This window comes from Brachycentrus maculatus, unplaced genomic scaffold (genome assembly GCF_059751285.1).
Source record: "Brachycentrus maculatus isolate JH-2025_06_01 unplaced genomic scaffold, ASM5975128v1 h1tg000295l, whole genome shotgun sequence".
Taxonomy (NCBI): Eukaryota; Metazoa; Arthropoda; class Insecta; order Trichoptera; family Brachycentridae; genus Brachycentrus; species Brachycentrus maculatus.
Window position 1 is genome coordinate 136,116 of NW_028281046.1, and position 23,565 is coordinate 159,680.

Below are 23,565 nucleotides of genomic sequence, written 5' to 3' on the forward strand. Positions count from 1 at the left end.
CCAAACTTCCAAGTTTAAAATCCTTTGGGTTTTTGTTCAGGGCAATATTAAGCTAGTAAGATATCAAATAGTCAATGATCGCGTTTTTGTAAAAAATTAACTTGGTCACTTTCTCCTGTATGACTCGATATGTTTAAAATAAAATTGTTCTTATACAAGTGCTTTATTTTTATATTTAAATCATTTAACTTTGTGTTATTCCACAAAGTTAATTGCTAAATAACTAATGAAACATAACTAACTAACCATAAAGGGGTTAGGCAGAGAGAATAGAACGCCACACCAATCTGTCTTTGCAAACAATCTTCCCGTCTTTCACATTCATGCGTCTTGATTGAAAGAACTGTAAATAGATAAAAACAAGGAAGAAGGATCAGGTAAGGAGTTGAGGGGCGAGAGGTAGAGGACGTTGAGGAAGAATGATATGACGGATAGTTAGGGTTGCAAGAATAGATACTGATGTTTCAGGTGTTCAAGTCATTAGAGACGGTGCATTCATCACCCTTGGTGCATATATATGAATAATGAATAATGAATAAGCAAAACCATTCATGATAATATTATCATGAATGGTTTTGCTGCACATTCGTCTGAGAGATCGCATTTCGACTGCGTTCAGCCTACTCTCATCAATAATGGAACATACTTTTTGTAACAAGATTTAACACGATTTTGAAAAAATAAACAAATTTAAAATAATATTTTTATTTGGTAAATTGTTGACATAATAGGTAATCCTAAGGATTTTATAATTAAGGTGTTAGTATACATTTACGTCACAATAGATCTACACAGGCCGCAGCGCCTTGGACGTGGACCGGAACGAGAAACAGTGAACATTTATACACAATCAAATTGTCCCAGATATGCAACTCCTTTCCTGCTTTGACCCCTACCTGTATGGCACTGCATTAGACCCAGGCAGAGTCCGCTCCATCACTGATGAAGGGAAGGTAGGTATTTATCTAGGTAGGTATTTGAACAACAAACAAAAATATCGAAATCTTCTAGTACACAACCATGATACACGATTAATCCACGACGGAGGTTTGATAGTCCCAAGAATTAACAATAAATTTGGGAGTCCCAACACTGCAATATATTGTTTTTATTTTGTTGCCGACGGAGGTTAGAGGTCAAAATAAAATATTTGAACAAAGGCAAGATAAAGGAATGGGTAAATGATCAAGAAGACTTAATTCTACGAAAATTGTAAAATAGATTATATTTTTAATTTTTTTCTATTCTTTGTGTGTATATTAGGTTAAAATGGATAAAAACAATAAAAAACTTATGTAAATAGAACTCCACCGACAAGACACACACGGTAGCTTGGTGGGTCTCTGCAAAAAAATATTTTAAATATTGCTCACACCTTTCAAGAACGTCATAAATAAAAAATTGTCAATTTTCAGTGGTGCACGTTTTCGGAATGCCCAGAAAATATTCTATATCCCAGCAAAAGAGGCATATTTTTAACTTGATATTTACCCGCTACAGGGCAGAAAATGTTGTTTTTGCATTTTGAAGAAAAGGTATTGTTTAATTTTTTTTTAAACAAATTTAAAAATTTTCAAATGGAGAAAAAACCTTCACGTTTAACCTAAAAAGATCTGTTGCACAGTATAAAGTTCAGTAAGTGGCTTGATATTTATTTTTAATACATTGTGTTATATTTTTAAACATTAAAAACGTTCTACTGAAATATCAAGTTTTTTTATTTATGACGTTCTTGAAAGGAGTGAGCGATATGTTTATAATTGTTCTTTTAAATAAATGTATACAACTTATGTAAATAATTTTTTTTTAAATCAGGCGCGGTCTGTCCATACATGATGTGGATACTCCGCATTTAAAATGCGGAGTATCCACAGCACATTACTTTAAAAGTAAAAAGATTTGTATTTCTATCCGTAAATAAGAATACTGCAATCTAAATATTTTGATATTTCTACAGCGGCCATAATTTGTTTTTTATTTTTACAAAAAAGGCGCTGTACAAAATCATACAAATGTTATCATTTTAAAACATTGTGCATATATCGCCCAGTCTCAGTGTTTCTGTAATTATTGAGTTGGATTTATGGAGATAATTTTAGACGTAGCAAGTTGTATCTTGTAGTTGTAGTTGTATGTAGTTGGAAAAAGAAGCAGAGGACGACCGAGGAAAACTTGGCACAATCAGGTATGTCAAATACTTGAAAGCGGCCGGGTCAGGAGTCGTAATAATCGTCGGGTATGTATGAGGAGATGCATGAATGTAGAAGAGGCAAAGAATGTTTGCAAAGACAGAGTGGTGTGGCGTTCGATTCTCTCTGCCTACCCCTGCGGGGAAGCGGCGTGATGGTTAGTTAGTTAGTTAGTTAAGTTGTATCTTGTAGGTGGGATAGCGTCTGGATGTGCATATTTGATTTCTATTAAGTAGTAAGTACGAGTATAAACATGAAATCATGTCCAGCATCCCTTCTACAAAAAGTCACCGACCGCCGCTGGTAGGTATGTATAGCTGCATGGGTTCTTTTCTCTTATATATATATATATATATATATATATATATATAGGAGACATAGCACTTCACAAGGGCTCAGAGCAGCCAAATACAACATAAGACATGATCAAACACAAATTATAAGTCAAAACAATCATAAGACGAAATGCGTTACATATTATCATATACATATCGCTCACTCCTTTCAAGAACGTCATAAATCAAAAAACTTGATTTTTCAGGAGAACATTTTTAAAGTTTAAAAATATAATACAATGTATTAAAAATAAATATCAAGCAACTTATTGAACTTTTCACTGTGCAACAGATCTTTTTAAGTAAAACCTGAAGGTTTTTTTCTCTATTTGAAAAATATTTAGTTTTTTTAAAAAAATAATTGAACAATTCATTTTCTTCAAAATGCAAAAACAACACTTTCTGCCCTGTAGCGGGTAAATATTTAGTTAAAAATATGCCTCTTTTGCTGGGATATAGAGTACATTTTCTAGTCATTCCATAAACATGCACAACTGAAAATTGACGATTTTTGATTTATGACGTTCTTGAAAGGAGTGAGAGAGAAAAGTAAATAAAATTAGAATTCAATTCGATAACCTTGTTTAATTTTGGATATATTACCCAAAAATTAAAAATGGAATTCTACCAACTGTCTGCAGTTACAATAAATATGAAAATAGATGCCTGACAACAATTTTAAGTGTGGGGTGGTTTGAATTTGGACAATGCGAATGCTTAAATGGTCGGCTGGAGACAAAATAAAGAGTTCCCTTAGAGACAAAATAAAGAGTTCACGCATTCGTGGAAGCCTGGCTGTAACAGGCATCAATAGTAAGGTAGAGGAAAGGCAATTGGAGGTGGTATGGGCACAAAGGGCGCAGAGAACCTGACCATATTGTGAACCAGGCAATCGCCGTGGATCTTCCTCCAAAGACACCTAAAGTAAGACCAAAAACTTCATGGATGCTGCAGAAAGATAACATGATACCAAGGCATGGCCTAGGTGACGTTGTATATGATAGAAGGACCTACAACCTGAGGACGAGGAGAGCTGACCCCGACAGTCAACAAAGACGAAAAAGAAGGTTTTACTTAGAACAAGGAAACTAGTATAAGGCACAGTGGAAGCCGGCTTCCTGTTGTACTACTTTATTACATAAATGAAAGACCTTTTATGTGATCCAAATCCTAAGATTTGATGTGTTCTATGTACGTTACCACAAAGTGTGCTAATTGTTATATGTGCTTTGCTGGGAGGTGCTTTCTTGTGTTATGTGAGAGTGATTCTTATTTATGTCCGCCTCCATAGTATAATGGTCAGCACGCTCGGCTACCGTAATGGAGGTCCCGGGTTCAATTTCCAGGGGGGGTGAAATAAATATAAGGGATTTTTTCACTCTTATATTTATTCAATATTACCTTGGACTGGTACTGGAAGCGGAGGGCTGATCACCTTTCCTTCATGTGTTAATGATCAAGATAACACTGCGTTTATATGATGCAGCGCCCTATGCACCATTGGGGTGCGGATAAGGTTTTGAATGAATGATTCTTAAAAAGGTATTTTTTAAACATCTCAACAAAGATGAAGAAGAATATGGAAGTTTGGGCTTATGCCAGGGGCATACGAAATGATCTGATAATGATTAGTTTAAGTGATCACTTTACACACGTGTAACATTCACCAATTTCACCCATGATTGACAACCACACTACTCAAATTCTTGGAACTTCTATATATATATTGTTCAAATTCAAAACTCAAATAGTCCATGAATCACTAGAGACCTCTGTGGTGAGATGAAGGAAGCTTTTTAGTGAGCAGAAACACTTGTCAATCCTGGATTATAATCACATACACAGGAAATGTCAGAAAATATCCTTTTCATTTTATCATTTTAGCGTATAATTTGACCAATTAATTTATTTTAAAAATTTAAGTAAATTAATGTTACAAATGTGTAAAGTGATCACTCAAACCAGCCTGTGGTCCCATAAATGCGCAGACTTCCATATTCTTCTTTATCTTTGTTGAGATGCCAAAAAATAGTAGTGATCCCATTAAACTTATTAAATATCATTTTGTTGCCTTCATATTAGTCAGCGATCGAGTCGACACTGCGTCAATCCATGACAGTGCCTTGTGCACCACTCGAATGTGGCTAAGAGTAACCTAAGTACAAAGTACATATATACAGTCTTAAAACAAAAAAATTAATGATTTTTTTTTATTTTTAGTTCTATTTTTATGAAAAAAAAACAGAATCGTTAAAAGAACATTTTCTTTACAACCTTTAATTTTTTAATCACAACAGATTAATTACACAGTTATATGTTTCAAGAGACAAAGCATCTTTTCATACAAAGGGAATATGGAACTCTGGGGATTCAAACTTACGACATGGCGTTGGCTGGCTCAAGTGATCACCAAAGTACTGTACAGTATGTCTTACGTGACTTTGTACTGAAACTTTATATAATTTTTTTTTTATTTTTATTATTATAATTTACCTACAAAGCCTTTAGAGACAGATATTAAGAGCGTCAGCACGCTCAGCTACCGTTCTGGAGGTCTTGGGTTCGATTTCCAGGTGGGGGGGTCAAATAAATATAAGTGATTTTTTCACTCTAATATTTATTCAATATTACCCTGGACTGGTACCTGACGCGGAGGGCTGATCACCTTTCCTTCATGTGTTAACGATCAAAATAACAACACTGTGTTTATATGATGCAGTGCCCTATGCACCATTGGGGTGCGGATAAGGGTTTGAATTAAAAAAGTAATTTTCCTTTGAATCTAGCGCATATTATTACACACCATATATGTCCACCAAAGAAATCACAACTTTTTTCATGGACTTTTTAACTTACACAATTTTTTGACTTAATCCTTTGGAACAAATTAATCTAGTGTGTAGAGGACTTACTGTACTGTATTTTACTCAACATAGATGAAGAAGAAAATGGTCTGGGTATTTACTTCCAGGGTCACTTGAGAAATTTTTCAAAATTTTTGGAACTCCTAAATATGTCATTAATATCACATTACAATGTACTTATCAGTTCACACTGCCATCTGTGTTCATTGTAACAACTGACAATCATTTTCAAAATGTTTTCGCCTATCCTAAAATGATGACAATTTCCATATACTATCCTCCCTATAGCTGAGATAAACATTATCGATAAAATTAAGAAAGGTGTGTTGAGATGGTTTGGACATGTAGAACGAATGAGTGAGGAAAGAACGGTAAAACAAATTTATGAGGCGAATGTTAGCGGGAAAAGAAGCAGAGGAAGACCGAGAAAAACATGGCACGATCAGGTATGCCAAATACTTGAAAGTGGTCAGGTTGGGAGTCGTAACAATCGGCGGGTATGTATGAGGAGATGCATGAACGTGGAAGAGGCGAAGAATGTTTGCAAGGCCAGAGTGGTGTGGCGCTCTATTCTCTCTGCCTACCCCTGCGGGGAAGCGGCGTGATGGTTAGTTAGTTAGTTAGTTCTATCCTCCCTATAAAAGATGCTTTGTCTCTCGCTACACGGATGACATAAATAAAAATATATCGATTTTGATATTTGTACGCTTCAAGCGTACGCTTAGTATCGGTGACTTATCATTAAAAACAAACGTACATTAATTTGACTTTGCCGATTGCCACGTGCGGCGCCGTCACGGCATCCTCCTCACTTCAAACTCTTTCATTCTCAACAACTGTTAATTTTTATTGCAACAACAGATATCGCTCACTCCTTTCAAGAACGTCATAAATCAAAAAACTTGATTTTTCACGAGATCGTTTTTAAAGTTTAAAAATATTATACAATGTATTAAAAATAAATATCAAGCCACTTATCAAAATTTTTACTGTGCAACAGATCTTTTTAAGTAAAACCTGAAGGTTTTTTCTCCATTTGAAATATATTTAGTATATTTAAAAAAATAATTAAACAATACCTTTTCTTCAAAATGCAAAAACAAAACTTTCTGTCCTGTAGCGGGTAAATATTAATGTAGCCGACGTAGAATAGGATAGTGTTAAAAATATACTTAATTAGCTTAGGGACTTCAGTATGTGTTGTACGCAATGAACTGCCCCCTCAATAAAGACTGTAATGTGTCGCTTTCGGGGGTGGTCTTTGCCCATACCGAGGAGGAAATAGCTCTAGGCTAGGTTAAGTTATTTTAAGAGGTATTGTAGTGTAAGCGACGTCATCGCATACCCCGTGCGGCGGCCCAGAAAAGGAACTCTGGGCGCTCGGCGGGCGAGACGGCTGCCCGCCACACTGCGGCCCGAAGAAGGGATTTCATGCACACTTTTATGGCTTCGGCACAATAATGAACCTATACTGTGTTATGTAAATAAGTCTGTATTAGCGTAGAGTTGGAATTAAGGAATATGTAGGAATTAACCGGATCCACGCGGCTCGCATAACCGTATGTGTTTTCATAAAACATGCCCCATACGCGGCTGACATAACCGTATGTGTTGCATTGCTCCAAGTTTCGAACCTCAGTTCAACTTGGAGGGATTTTTCATGGTGTGGAACTTTGGATAAAATAATACATCAATCCTTGGCCTCATGACATCTGTTGAAATATCTGACAAATAATTTGTAACATCACAAGGATAAATAAACGAACAGATCCCTGATTTTTCTTGCGGTCGGTAATTACCGATCGGTAATTGCCTTTTGGTACTCTATAATACACTCGTGTCACATTATTCTTGAAATATATCGTAATATAAACAAATAAAATCGTAACATAAATAAATCAAAGCACGCATCGTGTGTCACTCTTACCCACTGGCGATGCGTAGCGTCGAGAGTGAGACAGATATAAGGCATGATTATGGCGCGGACTAATTAGTCCGCGCCATAATCATGCCTTATATCTGTCTCACTCTCGACGCTACGCATCGCCAGTGGGTAAGAGTGACACACGATGCGTGCTTTGATTTATTTATGTTACGATTTTATTTGTTTATATTACGATATATTTCAAGAATAATGTGACACGAGTGTATTATAGAGTACCAAAAAGGCACAATGAATCCCATTGAACGTTTTTGCTTAGGAAAATAAATCGTTTCTTAACTAAAAGTAATCATTTAAAAAACGGCGAAATACCGCCGCGTACGGGCGTCTCTCAGGAACAAAGTTGACGCGGTTAAAAGGTTAAGGAATATGTAGAAATGTAATCCATTGTTGTAAAAGCACCGGTACGGTATGGAAATAGAGCCCGTCCGGTGCCCCTTAGAGGGAGACAGCAATATGGCTCCATGTCTCTTTCCTTTTGTTAATAAACCAGTTCAGTTCAACCACCGAAACTTGTTTTCATTTCTCCGCTCCCGATCTTCGAGACCTCGCCGCGCCGCCAGCCTGAATCGCTTCGCCTCTTTGCACCGATTCACGGACCTGTTTCGGAAAGCCCTTTTCAGGGCTATTGAGGTTGACTTGTCGGTGCAGCGCTTGTATCCAGCTTACAACTGGGTACAGTGGCTAGGACTCGTCGCATCGATCGGAAAGTGACGCGTCATCAAGCGGTGTTTACGCCACCGCCAAACCGCCGGGACTTGCCCCTTCTTGCGCCGCAGAGGAGACCACATAATACAGTCTTGTGCGGACGGAAGACGTCTCGTACAATTAAGTTAAAACTATGCCGTTTTTGCTGGGATATAGTACATTTTCTGGGCATTCCAAAAACATGCACAACTGAAAATTGACGATTTTTGATATATGACATTGTTGAAAGGAGTGAGCGATGTCAAAACATACAATTCACGCATGTTTGTGCGTATATATAGTGCATAGTGCATAGTGCATAGGGATGAACATTCCAGCTCCGTCTGTTTTTGCCATCAGAAATTGACTACATTTTATGCCAAAAATCAAGTCAAATGATGAGAGAAGAAGTTGGAATAGTGGGTGCTGTGTGCTATTTGTGTCGGCACGCACCGTGTGCCGTAAGAGTGGTATACAAGGTGGCGCAGACTGCATGCCCGAGACTCGTCCCTTTGGGTAAACTATCGCCCGATACAGTGGTGTGTAATTGTTCTCTTACAAACTAAGTATGATATAGCTGTCGTTCAGTGATAAGGCTAGATTTATATTACTTAAATCTGTACATGGCAGAATAAATAACGATAACGTACGTCGGGGCGGGAATTCACTCAATCCGGCCGGCGGATTCCCTTCCCGCATTCACTCACGCACTAACCGTCGATTAAGTATGTACAATATGGCGGCGCCGTCCGTTTCTCAGTCCGCCACGCAGTCGGAGTCTATAAACTCCAGGCTGTTGGGAGGGAAAACGCTACGTTTCAAGGTCGGCGCCGCGGCGCTGGAGGGATTGGCGTTTTCGTCCGCGGCGTCCGCATTATTGTTGGAGACGTCCTGTTCCTCTATGGTTTTGAAGCTGGAAGAGGTGGTGTTGTTTGGTGAGGTACTTGCGGTCCCCGCGTCAGCCTCTGATGTGTCTGTGTTGCCGTTAAGGTCGCGAGTCGCGTCCTCGAAGCCCGGTGGTGACTCGGGAGTTTGGGGCGAGGATGGCGTCGCGATGTGTGTCTGCAGGAGCGCCAGGTGCTCGCTGCTGGCGTACGGCGGCGGCGGCCCGAGCGCGGTCTCCGAGTACGGCGGAGGCAAGATCGGTCGCCCGACGAAGCGGTTGAAGTTCTCCACGATACCGTCTACTATGTACAGCCCGTGCAGGCCGAGGTCGCACAGCTCCGGATGCTCCTCGAAACTCGCACCTAGCAGGCGGATAGTGCGCCCGTTGAGCGTGTACGTGTCGTCTACCTCGTCGGGACTCAGCTCCGGCGCATCCGGGGTGTCGGGGAGGCGGGGCTCAGACCCTCGATGCAGTCCGTCGCGCAGGCGTCCCAAAATAGAAGACACAAAGCGCCGCCTACCGCCTTCGCTCGCGGGCGAACCCACGCTGTCGCGATCCACGGCGTACGGCGCGTTGAGCCCGAAGCGGTCCAGGATCCTGTCCAGCGCGTTGGCGCGCCGCAAGCGCCGGCGGTAGGAGTCGCCGTGCACGCCCAGGTCGGCGGGGCGGCGCGGCGGGTGCTCCGAGTAGCGCGGCGGCGCGCGGCCCGCGTCGGCGCCGGGCAGCAGCGTGTAGGCCCACTCCTCGGGCGCGCGCAGGGCCGGCTGCGCGGGCGGCGCGCCCGGGGGACCGGCCTGGGGGCGCGCGGCCCGCTTGAGGCGCGCGCGGCACACGGCCGCTATGAGCAGCGTCACGGTGAGCAGGAAGATCAGCAAGCAGGCTGCAAGTGCGGGCAGATTGTTGGGTCATATATCCAAAATTAAACACGGTTATTGAATTGAATTCTACTTTTATTTATATACGCATTTCCTCTTATTGACATTATCAAACACTTGTTAACTCTTACCACTCTGTAGGCCAGACATTCTGGCCCGTATGATTTTAGTAGGCAGCTTCGCGGGCCACAATGTCTGGCCCACAGCAGGTATAACTTTAATCACTGATTTCTCTATCACCCGAGTATATTCAAACAAAAAATATTTCAGATAAACACAGTTAATCTTAATTAACATGGTCATACGAATTGCCAGACAGGGTGTCGCAAAATTAGGGAACCAAAATATTTATTTTAATGGTAGAAAAACGTTGCATTTTTTTGATCAGAGTAGCTGATCAGTTATGAGAAAAAATGGTCAGAGGTGGAAAGCGTTAAAGTATAATTTATGTTTGAAGCACTAACTTATAAGTCTTGATAAAGGAGCGGTTAGCTCGGAAGCCGGTAGACATTATAATTAAGTTATAATAAAATATTCATAGTAATTTTAAAACAAAGTTACATTTTCATTACTCATTAGTGTTTGATAATGTCTTAATAAGAGGAAAAGCGTCACATATTATCATATATATATGTAAATAAAAGTAGAATTCAATCCAATAACCTTGTTTAATTTTGGATATATTACCCAACAATTTAATATGGAATTCTACCAACTGTCTGCAGTTATAATCTATAATATCTGCAATAACTAAGTGTGGGCAGACATTTGAGTAACATTATGGTACCTACTACTCTACCTCCCACTTTGTCTACAGTACTCTATTGTGTAAAGGCAACTAGCAGTAACTCAAGTTGCGGCTGTTTGGCGTAACACGGCTCAAAGCATCCTTATAACTGGCCTCTATCATATACAATAGTAGATTTTGCTCTATCTCTTTCCTTTACCGAGATATTCACTATCCAAATTTCTTGGAACATTTTATTTATTTGATAAATGTGTTGGCAGAGAGCACCATTTTAAGTTAGCTATAAACTGGTTTATCTCGAAACTAGTGTTTTTAACTTGCGGCTATTTGCCTTTGCACATTAGTACTGCGCTCCTTCACTATACTCCTGTATCCCCGGGACATGGCATGCATTTGCTACAGTGCCCTATGCACCACCCGGATGGAATAGAAGCGACAAGACATACACGTATGATAAAGTAACCATGAAATCACACTAATAATAACCTAATAATAATAATAATAATTTTGGAAAATATCTCTTATGCTCCACCTAAAGTGAGCAAATAGAACGCTTATAAGCGTCTCCCATTTTTTACCTAAAGATGCTTTTGGGCGAGTGTTTGATAATGTCCTAAGAAGAGGAAACGCGTCACGTATTAACATATACATAAATAAATGTAGAATTCAATCCAATAAACCTTGTTTAATTTAGGATATATTACCCAACAATTCAATACGGAATTCTACCAACTGTCTGCAGTTACAATAAATATATTAGTTTGTAGTGGTCAGCAAGTTTGGCTCCCAGGCTGGAAGTCCTGGGTCGATTCCCAGTGAGATTGAAATAAATATAAGGGTTCGTTCACGTTGATATTAGTTCAATATAACCTGAAGCGCGGGACTGATCACCCGGCCTGTGCGGCGCAGTGCCCTGCGCACCGTGTCGGGTGCAGTTAGGGGACAGAAGAAGAAGACTAGGATGAGATAGTTACCGGAGATGGTGTAGATGGTCGTCTGGAGCAACGGCGCTCCGGGCCGACGGCTCCTCAGCCCACCTCCGGTACGTTCTGGAAACGCAACAACGATTAGTGCAACGATATCCATCAAGGTCCCAGGGACCATATAGGTATCTATGAAGGTCGATAAGGCATAAATTTCCTTGTGCAAAGTCGAGACTCACCTACTATGGCCGACTGGGGGCAGCACGAGTGCGGCGTGCAAAGGTGACCCTTGTGGTTGTCGCAGCACAGGTCCTTGGAAATGCAACGCCCGTCATCGCACATGAGCTTATCTGAAATGTAATCCACACATCTTTTACAATGCGTCAAAATTGTGATAATCCCTCTCAACAGCAACCGACTAAGGATGTTTGTAACCGAGCGAAAACATACAGGCATAAAATAAGGTAAAATATGATTTTAGCATGATTTATTTACAGGACACTGATAATACCGTAGAACGGCTACTTGAACTTTGATGCGTTACTTGAGCCCAGTACATAAAAAAATTCAAATCTGTATTTGGTCTACAATAACCTTTTAACCGCGTTCACTTTGTTCCTGAGAGGCGCCCGTGCACGGCGGTATTTCGCCGTTTTTTAAATGATTTCTTTTATCATGTATTTAGTTAAGAAACGATTTATTTCCCTAAACAAAAACGTTCAATAGGATTCATTGTGCCTTTTTGGTATAATACACTCGTGTCACATTATTCTTGAAATATATCGTAATATAAACAAATAAGATCGTAACATAAATTATTCAAAGCATGCATCGTGTGTCACTCTTACCCACTGGCGATGCGTAGCGTCGAGAGTGAGACAGATATAGGGCATGATTATGGCGCGGACTAATTACCGACCGCAAGAAAAATGAGGGATCCGTTCTTTTATTTATCCTTGTGATGTTACAAATTATTAGTCAGATATTTCAACAGATGTCATAAGGCCGAGGATTGACGTATTATTTTATCCAAAGTTCCACACCATGAAAAAATATCTCCAAGTTGAACTGAGGTTCGAAACTTGGAGTAAAGTAAAAACACAAACGGTTATGTCAGCCGCGTACAGGGAATGTTTTGTTAAAACACATACGGTTATGCGAGCCGCGTGGATCCGGTTAATGAACGCATTGTGACAATAAGTGTCACCTGTCAGGGAAACAATGAATCATGTCGATACATTCATTATTGTAGACTAAATACAGATTTAAATCTCTTTTTGTACTGGCCTCAAGGAACACATCAGAAAAGACGGGTACGTCTCTAAACCGGTAAACATAAAAATCTCGGTGAGCGGTGAGCCGTCAATATTAGTATTGTTAGCGACGTCATTGTACATTATATAGGTATAAATTAATGTTGCCCTGAAAAGGACCTTTGAATAATAATTTGAATTCATCAAGGTAGTGCTGCCCCTCCAATGAGGAAATGTTTCGCTTTCGGGGGTGGCCGCCTTAATGTAATATTGTATGTAAAGTAAATGATGTATATAACGTAATAATATGTGTGAGAATGTCAAGGGGAAATCGGCCGAGAAAATTGAGAACCTCTCGCCACGGGCATAGAATGCCAACTGAGATAGGCGCGGCGCGCGCGGCGTCTTATACGTAGTGCGCATGACCTTATTTACGTCGCGGCCGGCTGGTCTGGCGCATGTTAGGGTGGGGGGAAAAAGGTCTCTTGCGCTCGGTCAAAATAGACGGATGTACATTTATGAATAAAATTAGTTCTCTTCGATTACTGAAACCTGCGTTTCATTTCTTCGCTCCCGCTCCTTGAAGACCTCGCCGCACCGCCAGCCTGGACAGCTTCGCCTCTCTGCACCGATTCACGGACCTGTTTCGGAAAGCCCTTTTCAGGGCTATTGAGGTTGACTTGTCGGTTCAGTGCTTTGTATCCAGCTTACAACTGGGTACAGCGGTGACGTCTAGGAACCTCATCGATCCCGACCAACGCGTCAACAAGCGGTCCTTACACCACCGCCAAACCGTCGGGACTAGCCCCTTCTTGCGCCGCAGAGAAGACCAGAGTTTTACAGTCTTGTACGGACGGAAGACGTCTCGTACAAGTACAGTATCTACTCAATGAATTAGGGCCACCCATTATTTTTTTGAATACTCTGAAATCTTTTGGATTATTATATTTATTTTGCATAAATACTTTAAGTTTTCTATTGACATCTAATATCATGTATATTACCTTCAATAATATGTAAAATATACCTGGATTATTTAAGCCTTTACAAAATTTCAAACCCTTTTTCTGAGAAAGGTCCCTAATTAGCACAGGTAGACAGATAGTTGAAAGTTCAAAAAATAGTCCTATCTCATTTATTAGTGAAGTTTCTTGAGTTCTGGTTGTTGTTTTGTTCAGAGAGGTTATATAGTTATCGTGTCTTGTGAAAAAAACTTAATTTTTAATTTTAGTTCATAAAGTATAATTTTTTTTTGTAAACACAAGTGTTTTTTTTGAAAAGGACAAAATGGGAAAAATTAAAGACATTTCTGAGGAAAAAAAGTCTAGTGTTATAATGCTACTGAAATTAGGAATACTATCTAATAGAGAAATTTCAAAAAAGGAAAACGTTTCTCGTCAAACAGTGGACAGAATTTCAAAATCAATAAAAAATCAGTCACCCGCCACCAGCAATCGGTGAAAGAACTGTCGTAGGATTAGAAAAACAACACCGAGGACTGATCGAAAAATCGTTCAAAGTGCCTTAGAAAACCGTAGTGCATCAGCAAAAACATTAAAAATAAAATTGGAAGAAGAGGGTATAAATATATCGGTATCAACACTGAGGCGACGTCTTTACGAAGTAAATCTGAAATGCAGGCGCCCTATAAAAGTACCAAAATTGACACCACGAATGAAAGCGGATCGATTAAAATGGGCCAGGCTATATCGAAATTACTCGGTAGATGATTGGAAAAAGGTATTTATTTAAATTGAATTTTCAACATATCATTTTAGTAAATAAACTTATATATTTGAATTAAACTTAAATTTTCATTATTTTTCAGGTCATCTTTAGTGATGAGTGCCGGTTAGAAGCCGTGACAGAGAGCCGTCGATGCGTCAGGAGAACACCAATGGAACGTTACAATGAGGCCTGTGTGGTAAAAGTTATCAAACACCCCCCTGCAACAATGATATGGTCATGTATTATTAATAATTTACCTGGGCCGTTGTTTTTCGTGGAAGGAACAATGAACCAAAATTCCTATAAGCAGGTCCTCGAACGAATTTTAATGCCCTTCTACCATACACTCGACCCAACAGAAAGTCCATACACCTTCATGCAGGATGGGGCACCTTGCCACCGGGCTAAATCAATAATAAAATTTTTGTCTAACAAAAATCTGCCTTTGCTTCCCTGGCCTGGAAATTCTCCGGATTTTAATCCTATAGAAAACGTATGGATCATGTTAAAAAATAAGGTATACTCATTTCCAAATCCGACAGTAGACTGTCTAAAAAAAATATTAAAAAAATTTGGTCAGAAGACGAAGAAATAAAAAACATGATAAAACAGTGCATTTTAAGTATGCCAAAAAGAATTGAGGCAGTTATTTCTGCCAAAGGTGGAAATACTAAATACGAACTATATTTATGTGAAAATATATACATAATTTAAGCGTAATAAAGTGTTCATGTGTAAATAAAATTCAATGTTGTTTTATTCAAGGTTTTCTCTGAGTTATTCCTGTTTGAATTGAGAAATTGCGCGAAATTCTGCGTGGCCCTAATTCATTGAGTAGATACTGTATTATTAACATTTTTGTAAAAAAAAAGTAATTTCTCTTTCTTTTAAATGAATAAATTTGTTTGATGACTTGCGTTGTGTACCTTTGCAGGGGTCGTCCGTGTGGCAGGTGTTGACGGACTCGTCACGGCCGTTGGGGCAGTCGGGCCGCCCGTCGCAGAGGAAGCTGTTGGCCACGCACTGCACCTCCCCGCTCCCCGCCGCCCCCGCCTCCCCGCCCGGCTCCTGGCACGCGAACGTCTTGCTCGGGCTGCAGAACGAGACCAGGCCTGCGGGCAGACACACACATTAGAGAGATCAGGCCTGCGGGCAGACACACGCACTAGAGAGATCAGGTCTGCGGGCAGACACACGCACTAGATGGATCAGGCCTGCGGGCAGACACGCACTAGAGAGATCAGGCCTACGGGCAGACACACACACTAGAGAGATCAGGCCTGCGGGCAGACACACGCGCTAGAGCAGTGCTGCTTGTCAGCTTGTTGCAAGTGCCCCGCCAAATTATGAAAATCAACATTAAACGTTGGCTTATTTAGTGTGCGATTTGAGTTGCAAATGGCTAGATGGCCAATAATCTTTGCAAAGTGACGAGTCCACTGAAATAACGGCAAAGCATATATACTAGGATTTTTGTATTAAATGTTAGATAAAATACTGTTTTTTAAATCTACTAAGTTGTATTTCATTATATATAAAAAAAAACCTATAAAAATCAATTTTGTGACATTTGTTTCGGCTAGTTGTGGCATTTTCAAACGAAGATATTTGTTTGAAAATTATTCGAGTGTGGTTGTGTTAATGCGTATAAAGTTTTCAGTTGATCCTCAAATTTTTTCACATGGTGGATATCAAAAAAATAGCCCCTTCAGGTCATCCTGACTATGAACCGCCAGATTTTCCCCACTTGTTGACCACGCCAATAAAGTCTTCCGACACTATTACCAACCTCACCAAAAATTTTGGAAAAAAGTAACATTTAACATCTTCGGGAGAATGGTTCTAAATTCCTACATTTTGTATTCGGATAATACAAAAGAAAAAAAAATATCTCAACTGCAATTTCATCATCATCTTCTAAAGGCAGCGCCTTGTTGTGTCAGCCACTCGTCTCTGTCAGTCGCCATCCTCTTGAGCTGCGAATAGGAGGAGACGTCCATGAGCCGCTTTAAATCCTGGAAGTATGAAGTTCTTGGGCGGCCTCTTGTTCGTTTTCCCAAGATTCTTCCTTCGAAGATGTTGCTAAGAAAGGTGCTATGTCTAATTGAGTGCCCTATTAGCTTGGCCTTCCTCTTCAAAATATGATTTATAAGCTCTCTTCTTTCTTTTACGTCCTGCAACACCTTTTCGTTGGACTTCCTTACGACCCATGATGTTTTGGTCATCTTCCTCCAAACCCACATCTCAAATGCTTCAAGCCGGTCTTTTTCCTACTTTTGGATGGTCCAGGTTTCACACCCATACAACAAAACACGCAATTTACTGGCTAGATAATTGAAAGTATTGAGAAAGAGTGGCTGCAGATAAAAAAACATCCCAGAGACACCAGGAGAAGTTACCAGGGACGAAGCTTCGCCGTTGTATGGTGTGCAATCATAAAGGAGGAAAAGGCGTGACTCGATCTTCGCTAGTTTGTGTGCGCTGTAAAAAGGGAGTCCATGGGGTTTGTGTGGGGAAACATTTTTGTCAATGATCTTTTTTAATATTCTTGTAAAAAATATGTTTCATTTGAGTAGTTTTATATGTCCCAAAAATCCTTTAGCAATTTATGCAAAATATGTGAAAATAAGCTCAGCACTATAAGGGTTAATCACGGGTAGAATAGTGAATGTCACACCAGCCTAAGATAGGTCGTAAGCCCTGTAAATACCCACACATACATATTCTTCATCATACATTGAGATGTCATAATGTATAAATACAAAGAATGTTGAATACGATACGAATATTTTAATCATGGAACGCAACTCACCCTTGACCTTGACGACCACGATGACCTTCATGGGCGTGACGTCATTGCGCGCGTCTGCGCACGTGTACACGCCGCCGTCGCTGTACTCGAGGTGGTACAGCGACAGCCACAGCGACTTCAGCCCGGTCCACATGGACATCCGCGATCTGGCGACACAGAGATGATATTACAGTCTAGTTTTTTGCTGACATCTCTTGGTGGAACTGCATCTCATAAAGTAAATCCTAATCGTGTCCACCTTCTCCTCTTCAGGACCTCCAGCATGAGAGGCTGCTGGGTTCTTCTCCTCACATCGTCATTCCTGACCAAGTCATACCACTTTTTACCCAGGATTCGCCTCAGGCACCTATTTTCAAAACTTGCTAGTTTCTTGCTCTGAGCTTTGGTGAGGTGCCACGACTCACATCCGTACAGCAGCACTGAGGATGATAAAGAGATGACACTTGCTTTTTGTTGAGTAAAGCAGTGAATCCCAGACATTGCGCATTTTATTGATTGAAAAAAAATACAAACCTGAATAGAATTCAAAAAAATACCTTTGTTTTTTAACTGTTTTATTTTTGTAAGTACAATAGTATATTTTCGGCTTTGCAAATAGTATTTTTTCAGCATCGGTTATTGAATGTGCGTTGTAGAAAGTTTTCTTTCAAAGAATGTGCACGCTTCTGGAAATGCAGGAACAGGCAGCGGCTCCTTTTCATCAATATCGACCTCTCCTGCTATCGGTTACACAAGCTTTCGATAGTTTCTATCCCATATGTTGCCGTTGAATGTAAGAAAATTTCGATGCGGTTTAGTTTAGTATGAAATTAAGTCGGGATAGAAGAAATAAACGACACATCCGGGAAAACGATTATTCGAGGAACGATAGATATTAAGTAAGATGTATTAAGTAAGTACTGCTCACCGCAGCTGCTCGGGGGGGGCGGGGGTGTGCCAGGCGAGCAGCGGGAAGGTGAGCACGGAGCGCTGCTCCCCGAAGGGGGCCTGCGGCAGCGCGCACACCAGCGTGAGGTTCTCCCCCGCCCAGCGGAACAGCGTGCCGCCCGACACGTTCTGCCCGATGGCCCGGATCTCCAGCGCCGGCGGCGCGCGCCTCTGCGCCACCGCGCCCACGCACGCACCTGCGCAGCAAACACACACACTCATCAAGATAGAAGCAATTACTCCAGCTAATTTAGAATGATTTCATTCATTTATTCAGCAGTCACTTTGTTGTACAATTAATTCATTTTTAATTAAAGTTTTACTCGGTAATTACTACTATTTCTTAAATTCTAATGCGACACGTGTTTCTATGCATTCCGCATCATTTTCATACGGCATTTGAAAATGATGCGGAATGCACGGAAACACTCACATCACCAGGGCATTTTTTTAGCACCGTAAGGGAAAGGTTAAAATTTGTACAGTAATATACAGCAGGACCTATATAATTCAAACCCCACTCATCCCTTAACTACGCGCCTTGAATGGGCTGACCAAATGGATATTCCTGTGCCAGAGAAGATGCTTTAACGCAAATTGCGAGACAAAGCTTATTACTTGTAAATAACTCTTTACCACTCTGTAGGCCAGGCATTCTGGCCCGTACGATTCTAGTAGGCAGCTCCGTGGGCCACAATGTCTGGCCCACAGCAGGTATAACTTGACTAAGATAGAGTCTGAAGAATACCTCGACCATATAAAACATTTGATATGTTTAACCTTTCCATTCCGGTGCTAAAATAAAATGCGCGTCCCGGTGTTGGGTAGTCACTACACTCTCAAGCTCAAGAGCTACTGCCGCTAACCCGCTAGCTAGCCAGAGAACATTGAGCTTTGAGCTCTTCACGCTTGCGCAGTGCAAGTATGCAAGAGTGAGATGCGAATATAGTGTCGCAGTTCCGGCACACTCTTCACGCGCTGTTTATACGCGAATTTGTTTCCCATATTCACAAAATACCTCCGATGTACCCAATGAATTCTGATTATTACTAATATTATTTTTTAACCGGATCCTTAGCCTCGCATAACCGTATGTGTTTTCACACAACATGCCCCATACGCGGCTGATATAACCGTATGTGTTTTTACCTTTGCTTGAACCTCAGTTCAACTTGGAGGGATTATTTCATGGTGTAAAACTTTGGATAAAATAATACGTCAATCCTCAGCCTTATGACATCTGTTGAAATATCTGACTAATAATTTGTAACATCACAAGGATAAATAAAAGAACAGATCCCTGATTTTTCTCGAGGTCGATAATTAGTCCGCGCCATAATCATGCCCTATATCTGTCTCACTCTCGACGCTACGCATCGCCAGTGGGTAAGAGTGACACACGATGCGTGCTTTGATTTATTTATGTTACGACCTTATTTGTTTATATTACGATATATTTTAAGAATAATGTGACACACGTGTATTATAGAGTACCAAAAAGGCACAATGAATCCCATTGAACGTTTTTGTTTAGGAAAATAAATTGTTTCTTAACTAAATACAAGATAAAATTAATCATTTAAAAAACGGCGGAATACGGCGGCGTCTCTAAGGAACAAAGTTAACGCGGTTAAAAGGTTAAATGAATGCGTAAATATGTTATGGAGGAATACCTAAAATGTTAGCCTTGTATTTATTATATTTATAGAGATATTGATGGTTATTAGAAGCAATGTGTACTAGGTACACAACACCGGGAAGGGAGGGTTAAAAAAGTTGAATAAATACATTTAAAATTTCACAAACATAATTTTTTTATTTGCTAAAAATACCCTACAGATTGTCTGTACTGTAATCCGAACACTCCACTAGTCCGAACAGAGAGTAAATTTTCGGCATTCGGATAATAGAGTTCCTGCTGTATTTAAAATTAAAAATTGTACATGTTTATATGATGAAAACAAAATTAAAATTAATTTTATTAAGTAAAAAAAAAATTTAGTCATACAGGAGAAAGTGACCAAGTGCATTTTTAACAAAAACGTTATCATTAACTATTTGATATCTTACTAGCTTAAAAAAAAAAGGGTTGGTTCCAACTCTGATGTATGGAAGTGAAACATGCCAAGTGAGTTGGCAAAAGAAGGATGAAAGTAGACTGATTGCAGTCAAAATGAATGTGAAGAAGAATGTGAAATAAGGAAGGAATGCAAAGCTGAGGTAAGCATTATCGATAAAATTAAGAAAGGTGTGTTGAGATGGTTTGGACATGTAGAACGAATGAGTGAGGAAAGAACGGTAAAACAAATTTAAAGGGCGAATGTTAGCGGGAAAAGAAGCAGAGGAAGACCGAGAAAAACACGGCACGATCAGGTATGTCAAATACTTGAAAGTGGTCAGGTTAGGAGTCGTAACAATCGGCGGGTATGTATGAGGAGATGCATGAACGTGGAAGAGGCGAAGAATGTTTGCAAGGACAGAGTGGTGTGGCGCTCTATTCTCTCTGCCTACCCCTGCGGGGAAGCGGCGTGATGGTTAGTTAGTTAGTTTTTAGCTTTTAAACTTGGAAGTATAATATATTGACTTGTTAAAAATGACTAACTGCATTGGTGTTTATTTTGATGCCAAGCAAAAGTGACTTAAATGTCCCTCCTGAACATTTTACGTTTTTTTAGTTGGTGACTTTCTCCTGTACGACTATGAGATATTCATCCTTTATTTTTTCGGTATCATTAATTTTTAACACTATGGATTGAGAGCCGGTATGACAGAGTTAAGGTCGTTAGTAAACAAAAGTCCAGAAATAATGTTCAAGCTATCTATACTAATCGCTGTTCTGAATTTTAGAAAATTCCTTAAATATTTACACACAGCTGGTGTAAAAAAATCTCTGGAATGGCCTTTAAATAGGATGTTTGATCAATATATCCGTCGCTGGAAGAAAATCGGGAAATGGAAGATTGTCTTTACGTCTGGTACGATGTTTTGATGATTACAAAGATTAATATAAACAAAATGACATCGATACAATACACAATCTCGCCGTGTTGATCGATGATACTAACAACGCTTATTTTCAATGGCAAACTGCTATGATGCGACTTAATAATAATAGTAAATAAACGTGCTTACCTGGGTAAACTAAGGAAACCGTAAACAATATATAAATTATATGTAATAGGAGCATTATTGCCTCTCGTTACAACTTCATGTTTCGTTTGACAGCAAAAACTAACTAATTTATATATTTGACAGATAAAACGAAACAATTTGCTACGCCATGTTATGTGGTGTTGCCAGGCTTGTTTTGTTGCGTATTTTATGGCTAACTAGTGGCTCCATTTATCAGCCAGGTAAATTGTAAAGTACTTATCTAGAAAATAAAATAGGTTTTTTGATAAAAAAAAAATTAGATCGTGTGTAACAAACATACATATCTCATAAAATTATAACTTTTACTGTTTTACCAAAAAGTATGGTACATATAACAATAATAATTAACGTTTTTTATGGTGTGTCTAGATCAGAAATGTGATAAATTAACATGAAAACTTGAAAAAATAACTCATTAAACCTGGGATGTTAAATTTTGATTTTTTACTGATTTCAGTTGATATTTTAATCAAAAGGATAATTATATTCTTATAGTGACATCTTTGGTAAAGTGTCGCAAGTAAATTTGTTTTAAAATTATAAGAAATAATGCATTACAAAAAGCTTTCTTTACTAATTTGTATATATCACACGAAAGTATCTTTATAATATGAACTACCACGGATGGGGGCGCGGCTTAAACGGCGGCTGATTTGCAAATGTAAAAACATACCTACCGCCAACGTTTGGCGGCCGGTAGGCGGATGGGTAAAATACAGCGTCGAACAGATTAATTGAAACAATATTTTTTGTTGTTGTATTTTCGTAAAAAAAATGTTAAATCATTTGTTTATTAGTTATATCACAAATTAATATTTATTATGATCTCGTTTGGGCTCAATCAAAGATTCTACTCTTCTTGGCATCTATTCTATAAGGTTTTGGCACGTGGATGCCATTTTTTCGTCTCGAAACCATACCTGAATTATGGACAAAATGAGCTTTTCCACCGTAGTGCAATTAATTTTGGAGAGCCGATTCTTACAGATTGTTGATAGATTTTTAATTAGGTTTATGTCTGGCGAAATTATCGACCAGTCCAACACAGTTTACTGTTTTTGTGTGAAGAATTTCATATTTGTTTTGGATTTGTGGCAGGGGATCCTGCTGATATATTCCATTACTATTTGACCTTCATTTTTGGATCTCTGGTAGTATCTTTTCCAGTAGAATTGGGTGATACTTTACTTTACTTACTTTACTCAGTCACTGAAAGAAGCAGCCCTGGTCCATAATAAGAGAAACACCCCCTGAGTACTTTCCATATAAAAATAAATAAATAAAAATGACATCCCAAGAAATAAACTTTACTTATAGTCCATTATTTGATTCAACATCGGTTAAGCAAGATTCGTCAATATCCAATTCAAACCCCGCCCACTCCTTTCATCCTAAAAGTATATAAGCTGGTTCATTAATATGTTTAATTCTAGTGCATGTTTAACCTCGGCTCGTAACGCATGTGTGTGCTGAAACCTGTAGTGCATGTTGGTCTTTGGGTCGACCAAAAATCACGTGTTAAACATTTTGTCTAATTTTAAGTGGGTAAATGGTGCTATGGTGGTGAAGGGTGGTATTGTTTGCATGCTGTGGTATTGATTGTCCTGACGAAGAGACATAAATAAGTAAGAAATAAACATTAAATAATAATTTATTTGCACAAATTAAATGATAACAATACAAAATATGAACTTATGCAATTCTCGTATTATATAATATAATTATTATTTACAAAATTTGTTATATATTTCATACAAAATTCCCTTAAGTCTACAACCTCCGAGTCAACAATTTCAAATATATATTTTTAATATTTACATATAAAAGCGTTCAACATCTATACACTTATCATTGTACGCTTCAAAGACACTTCCATATTTACAATGTTTCGAGTTCTCAGTCGCCGGGTGGCGGGTGCGCGACGTGATCACTCCAACCAGCCAACGTAAGCCCTGTAAATGCCCGGACTTCCACATTCCCAATTTTTATTTATATTCCGTCAGGTATCTTGGATTTTAACTTAGCGGTATGGTAATACGACACTCTCCTTATCATTCGTCATTTGCTTTATATTTTATATTGTTTTACCCTTATCCGCACCCGGTGGTGCATAGGGCACTGCATCATATTAACGCAGCGTTATCTTGATCATTATTAACACATGAAGGAAAGGTGATCAGCCCTCCGCTTCTGGTACCAGTCCAGGGTAATATTGAATAAATATTTATATATAATACGATGCA

General features: G+C 39.3%; 1 protein-coding gene across 1 annotated transcript; it reads right to left on the minus strand.

Annotated features, from left to right (window-relative positions):
* Nucleotides 1-7,577: 7,577 nt before the first annotated feature.
* LOC148304967 (uncharacterized) lies at nucleotides 7,578-21,455 on the minus strand. The gene is made up of 7 exons (XM_088267450.1): nucleotides 21,302-21,455; nucleotides 18,150-18,366; nucleotides 17,243-17,388; nucleotides 15,357-15,542; nucleotides 11,689-11,799; nucleotides 11,501-11,575; nucleotides 7,578-9,783 (listed from the first exon to the last, which is right to left on the minus strand). The coding sequence occupies exons 1-7, from the start codon at nucleotides 21,354-21,356 to the stop codon at nucleotides 8,774-8,776; spliced, it is 1,800 nt and encodes a 599-aa protein (XP_088123576.1). The 5' UTR covers nucleotides 21,357-21,455; the 3' UTR covers nucleotides 7,578-8,773.
* Between the last annotated feature and the right edge of the window lie 2,110 nt (nucleotides 21,456-23,565).